This window comes from Chinchilla lanigera, unplaced genomic scaffold (genome assembly GCF_000276665.1).
Source record: "Chinchilla lanigera isolate Chin_1 unplaced genomic scaffold, ChiLan1.0 scaffold00010, whole genome shotgun sequence".
Lineage (NCBI taxonomy): Eukaryota > Metazoa > Chordata > Mammalia > Rodentia > Chinchillidae > Chinchilla > Chinchilla lanigera.
In genome coordinates, this window is record NW_004955411.1 from 9,694,941 (window position 1) to 9,701,507 (window position 6,567).

General features: G+C 43.7%; 1 protein-coding gene across 1 annotated transcript; it reads right to left on the reverse strand.

Annotated features, from left to right (window-relative positions):
* Positions 1–208: 208 nt before the first annotated feature.
* Positions 209–6,523, reverse strand: Fam46a (family with sequence similarity 46, member A; the record flags this gene model as incomplete). The annotated part of the gene is given in 2 exon segments (XM_005377679.2): positions 209–4,847; positions 5,959–6,523. Coding segments are annotated over 2 exon segments (1,305 nt in total). The 3' UTR covers positions 209–4,070.
* Positions 6,524–6,567: the final 44 nt, after the last annotated feature.

Genomic DNA, 6,567 nt, shown 5'->3' on the forward strand with positions numbered 1-6,567 from the left:
TTATCCGCTAGATTCTTTTGAAGCTCATTGAGTCAGTCAGAGAAGGGCTGGCTGAAAGCCCAACCTGTTCATTTCTGTGCTCCAATCAGATTGTTTCTGAAGGCTGGTCTTCTCCATGCACTGCCATGTGCTTCCTAAGGGACATTATTTGGGATTCAGAAGACATCATCTCTAGCCAGGGCAAAACACCAAAACCAGCAGACACAAATCCATAGAAAAAAATAACTTCTTTTTATTTACAAAAAAATCCAAATATTGGATGCTGTAAACAAAATTCACAATCTGTTCCCTCTAGCACTGATTCAAATTTGTCAGTTTTCAAGAGTCCACTTTCAATCAACTCCTTTTCTGCCTGTGACACACTACAGTCATAATATTCCAAAAGAGTGACCCAAGGTGCAGCTTGCTGCAGTAGGATGCCTCGGAGTAAGCAACGGTTGTAGAGATGGGAGGGAGAGATAGCCAGCAGGCAGAGCCTCCTTCATTCTGCAAAGCTTTCCAGCAAGTCTTCCCAGTCACCCTGACATCTTCCCACTTTGTACCTTTACCATTTACTTTGTTAGCAAGCCAGTACTACAATAAAATTTATATATTCTTTCTTAGCGCTGAAAGGCTATGCTAAAAGAAATCTTAAAGAAAGATTATATTCAAACAGGTGCTATATATGAAGTCACTTTTTTTTTTTACTTTTTGGTTTCATCTAACACACTTCATCTTCAACAACAAAAAAAGCTTATATTTGACGGTTTCTGACGGCTTTCAACATAATACATTTCATTTACAAAAGAATTCACAATATTTATCTAACAACCTTATGCACAGTAAAGCAACCAACAATAAGCAAACAGAAAGGGGTGGTAAAAATAGTACGTTCACTTATTTCATTTCCTTCTTGGCTTGGAGTACAAAAGTCCTTCCATTTTTGCCTTTTTTGGACCCACACTGAAATAGGCCATCCAGTACCAAAGTGAGCACATCCTTGATCCCATTTCTGGAAGGGAAAAGTCCATCGTGGTGTAGAAGTTGCTGAAGCAGCTGGATTTACCGCAGATGAAGTAAACATTTTAAGAGGGCATGTCACAAGGTAAGTGTTCTCTGACACGCCACACTGGACAGGTGAGAGAAGTTTCCAGAAGAAAAAGACTTCTTCCTAATTTCAGAGTAACAGCACACTAGGCCAGATACACACAGAAGCAAACTAATCACAGGCACAAATCAGGAGTTCAGAGCTGTTCTTCTCTTGGACGTAACACACACACAGCTCTCACCACACATTCAAATTTTTAGGCCACACACCCACGGAGACATATATCACACTGCACATTCAACTACATATGCACAAGACTATAGTACACACAAGAGAGAAATAAATTATGTAAGTCTCAAAGTAAATGCTGAAAGTTGTCGAGTACAGGCTGTTCTAACTGAATGCCAGGTATTAACTAAGCTACGAACCCTGAAGTAAGCAAGAAAAGAATATAAATATTTGAGAAAATAAATGAAAAGTGTATTTTCAAAAAAGGCTTCTCCAAACAAAAACCTGTCAGAAATTAACAGCAGGTTGTTGCTATGGAAGGGCCATACCTCCACACTCTTTAAAATGGTAGACAACTCATTTGTGGAGTGGGGGTGAGGAGAAAGCAGATCCCCAGTGGCTCTTCCGCTCCTCAGCATTCCTTTAGTTTTCTTGTAGAAAACGTTCAAATAGCCAAGCAGGCAGAGCTCTGGTTTCTGACAGATGAGTACCAGGCTTATTCTGCAAGTTGAATAATGTTTCCTAGGACTTTGCAACTCATTTTTCAAACCCAGGGCTGGGGTGAAGGCGACCATGCCAACATGGCAGCAGAACAGCTCCCTAGAAAATGGTGAGTGGCAGTGCAGGGCCTGGACAGCTCTGACAGAACTCACCAGGAAGCTGCTATAGCAAACCAATTAGGTTCCCCTTGAGGCTTCAGAGAAAGATGTACCACAGGTATCCAGACAGATTAACCTGGATTGCTGCAGTATTTAGCATCTGACAGATGCCCAGGTAGCAGACAAACAAATTACACTGCCAACAGGAGAACGCTACTTCCTTCCCTGATCCCTCTTTAATGACGAAATTTTTCTGGTTGGGTCTTCAGGGAAATTATCGTAGTAGGCAGTCTTCCATTAGGGTTGGTAGGGATTATGTGGTTTTTACGTGTTAGTTTGAACAAATGCATTTTCAGAGACCAGTGCCTAGAGGGGTAGGCAGAGGGGTGGTTTTAGGATTAGCGGTCATCAAACTAAAATAGTAATGCTAGTTTATTTCACAAGGGTATAACCGGTCTCTTAGAAAAGAGAAAATAAAGTTGGGTTTGACTTAATGCAAAGTGATTAAATTTAAAGTACAGTACTAAATATTTAAATGCAGTTAGACAACCAGATCGAAGATGTTTCATACTGGCATAAATCTATAAAATGTTATATATAATATATATCTCATATATAAACTTTATGCAATTGTGCAAATACTCTTTAAAAAGGGTCATTTCACATTTACTAAATTCTAGTGGTCCCAAAATGCAGAATGCATTCATTTAAAAATTCATTTAAATATTTATAAGTAGTGTTCAGATCACCAGAAATTATTTGTAGCAGTTAAGGATTTAGGTAGCCTACCACTGATTCACGATCCACAAGATGACATACTGTGCAGGTATGCAGTTATTCCAAAGAGAAAAAAATGGGCTCAAACTGTCAAGATGGCAGTTCAAATATTGTTTTTAAAGTGTTCTGCCAAACACTCTGCCATTTGTGGGATTTTCTGGCTCACGCACAAAAAAAAATAAACAAAAAACCCAGAAACCTCACCAAAAATGTATAATCTCTGCTCTTATCAAATATATTACTTATTTCCCCCCTTTGTTTGCTTTAATTTGTTTAGATGTGGCTTTTAATTCATCATTGCAATACGCCCATGTTACATGTCATCCTAAACATAAAAGCACACAGTATTTAAACATTTCCTATTTGATACACTGTTCTAGATCATAGCCATTGTAGTGTGTATATATATACACATACAGCATGTATGCATATGCACACATAATATACACATGTACCTATGATAACATCACACCAACAATGTCAACTTTATACAGGCATTTGTCAAGAAAAAATAGGGCACTTCCTCCTCCATTCACAAGCTTATATATTGTTTTATTTTCTTCTGAGTCCCTGATAAAATAAAATTATTATTAAACCATAAAATAATTTTTCCACTTCAAATTTTCAGAAAGCAACAGGCACTTTGATGTATACTGGAGTGTAACAAATATAGTAACTCTATTCTATTATCTCTGTACTTGGGTGTTTTTATCCGTTAAATCTTTGGTCCTTGAGCATATTTTCTTCACTACAGCTGTTTTTGCTTGCATTTTACATTTTAAAAAATGCGAGCTATGTACGCAGCTGGAATTAATGGATTGTGTCACCACAAGTTCTGCTGTCTGTTACCAGAACTGCAGCAACCCACTACTGTCCATTCGGAGCAAGTTGTTTCTATAGGCCCAACAGGATCATTCTACAGACAGCACTCGCTACAGGCCTCAGGTAAAATCCCAAAGCTGGAGTTCCCCTTCTTCCCGTATTGTTACTATCTGAACTCCTGAACTAATAAACAAGGTGGGGTGAGACTGTTTTCCTCTGCAGTTCCCCTTTTATGAATCAACCTTAAAAGTTTTTCAACCACTTTCCCCCACCATGGCAAAGCTACGGGAGCAGTTACTGCAAACCCATATTGTCATCTAGAATTTGTCCCTTGTTTTAAGAGAACCCGGTTGCTTTAAATGTTAGGTCTCTTTTGTTTCAAGGCAGAATCCAATTGAGTGGGAGGGAAGGGGACCACTAAGGAGGGTCACGGTTTATAGATCATGCTCCCATATGGATGAGAAGAGCCATAAACTTTGCCAAGCTTAAAACCAGGAGCATATCATCATTGCACAAAACACATCCCCAATTAGGGGTGGGTTACTCCTTTTTTTTTTTTTGTCTTTTTTTCCACTTTTGCCGAAATGGCTTCCCCACGGGACATTTCTAAATGACTGCTAATTGCAGGGTAGCCAAGTTGAGTATGTCTGCTGCTGGCATGTGAACACCGGCTGAACTTGTGCGATGTAGTAGTTGCTAAAGTTAGCATCTGCTACATAGGGAGCCGGCTGGTAATAACACGTGACGTTAGCCACATTAGGGATGACATTCTGGTCAGCGAGCACCCGGATAGCCAGCATGGTGATAAGGTTTAAAGTCTGTCTTCTCTCGTGTCCCATCAGGCACACTGTGCTCTCATTCACCACTCCATGCAGGGTCATGAGATAATCATACTTGCGGTCTTCCAATCCCACGAAGTGGTTCTGCAAGTAGGACTCCAGTTTTCTCTGCTGCTCTCCAATGTCTGAGAAATCAATGAAAAACCTCGAACACATATACCTTTGGAGAGTCTTGATCTCCTCGGAGGCTGGCCTAAAGCCCCTCACTAAGAGGTTGCAGTACTTAAGCAGGCCTCCCCCTCTGATTTCCTCCGGGTTCCGGGTAGCAATGATCTTGTTACAAAGGTGATCAAAGGCTTCGTGGAAATCACCATAGACGCTCTCACCGATTATCGTGGGGTGAAATGTTTCAGTCATCGGGTTCTCTGAACATTCGTAAAAGAGGAGAAGAGAGTCTAATTTGATTTGAAAGGAATCTACACTGAATTCAAACTGCCTCCGGAGGGAATCCACAAATTTCAGTTCCACATTTTTGCCACTGTTGTTTGACAGGGATATCAGACTCCAGCGGTCAGAGTCATTGCACACTTTAACCATTTTCTGCACATAAGCTTCCTACAATTCAAAAGACAAAACAAAATGAGCAAACCTAGACAAAATAGCAAAGAAACATCCCCTTTACAGCTGAGAAGTATTTTGCTATTTCCCTTCTGTCTTGGCAAGTTTCAGCAAAACACTACCTACAGGTTTAAACAGTCTTCTGAAAACAGAACCAAAAAAAAAAAAAAAAATAGGTTTAACGAGTAGTTTTACTGTCTGAGAAAGAAACTAGAAGTAATAGTTTGAGGCTTTTGGCAGACGAAACAGTGTACTAAGAGACTCTGTTGTCATGTCTGACTTTTGAAATGTGTTTTTTCTAAATGGTCTAATATGCATAATATCCACACAACAGTCAAAAGGCACATTATCAAAAGACACACTCGGGCATACAGCACTGCGTTATTCCTCTCAGACTTGGCCCCAGCCACCCAGTCCAAGTCTCCCTACAGCTATCAGTGTGATCAGTCTCTGAAGTGACCCTCCCGTGACATTCTATAGGTCCAGTTATAATCCCGTGTAAGCTAGACTGCTTTCAATTTTACTAATTATATATAAAACGTGATTTAAAACTTGTGGGGGAGGGGGTATCACCACTTTACCCTGCACATGTGAACCAACACGGAGAACCACCGAATACATATTTCACACAGGGAACCAGCTGAAAGCAGCTATGAAATCTATTCACATTTTCCAGTACAATAAAAAACCCATTGACTCAGTTCTGTTTCAGGTTGCTCCCTTCTTCCCAAAAACTCGATCATAAAGTGACACTCCCCCCCGAAAAAATTATTTACATCGTTTCATTCTTCCACCTATCAGAACCTACTCAGGACAAGATTCCCGCGAGGAACGCCAAGAGTTAAACCCCAGGAGGAAGGAAGAGAAGGGAGGACAGAAGAGGAAGCTGGACGAGAGCTGCGGCGCTGAACCTCCCACTAAACTGAAAACACTCGCTAGCCTCCACGCACCGCAGGTCACTCATTGAGAAAAACAGAAAGGGAAAAGCGCTCCCGAGCCCAGGAGGGCAGCAGATTCGCAGCACCCACGCTGGCCCTCTGCCCGCCGCCCGCGGCCGGCTGCACCCGCCGTCTCCGCTCAGAGCCTGACCCGTCCCCAGCCGCTCTACCTTGAGCGTGAGTGGTGTGATCTTCTCCTTGTTCACCCCTTCGGGTAAGAAATCCAACAGGCAGTCCAGCACGACGTCCTTCACAGTCTGAAACTCCTCCTCCCCGCGCAGGTCGGCGCAGAAGATGAGGTCCAGGTCCTTGTAGCCCAGGCCGCTGTCCTGGTGCAGGACGTGGCTGGCGGCCGAGCCGTTGAGGCGCACGTCGCGGACGCCGATGCGCTTCTCGGCCAGGCGCCGCCGCACCACCTTGACGATGAGGCTGGGCTGCAGCTCCAGCGTGGGGAAGTTGCCGCGCCCGTGGATCGGGATGGTCTCGCTCAGGATGCCGTCCAGCCGCTGCACTTGCTCCCAGCTCAGCACGTTGCAGTGCGCGGTGGCGCCTTCGCAGTAGTCCACGCAGGGCCCGCCTAAGCCGTCGCCGCCGCCGCCGCCGAACTCGCCCGCGCTGAAGTCGCCGCCCAGGGGGATGTAGGCGCCTCCGGCCAGCTCGTCCTCGGCCATGGCAAAGTACCCTTCGCCCTCTGCCATGTAGCGTCCGCCCAGCGCCACCGGGCCGTGCTCAGTCCTACAGGAAGAGAAGGGGAGGCGCGTGAGGACGAGCGCGGCGCC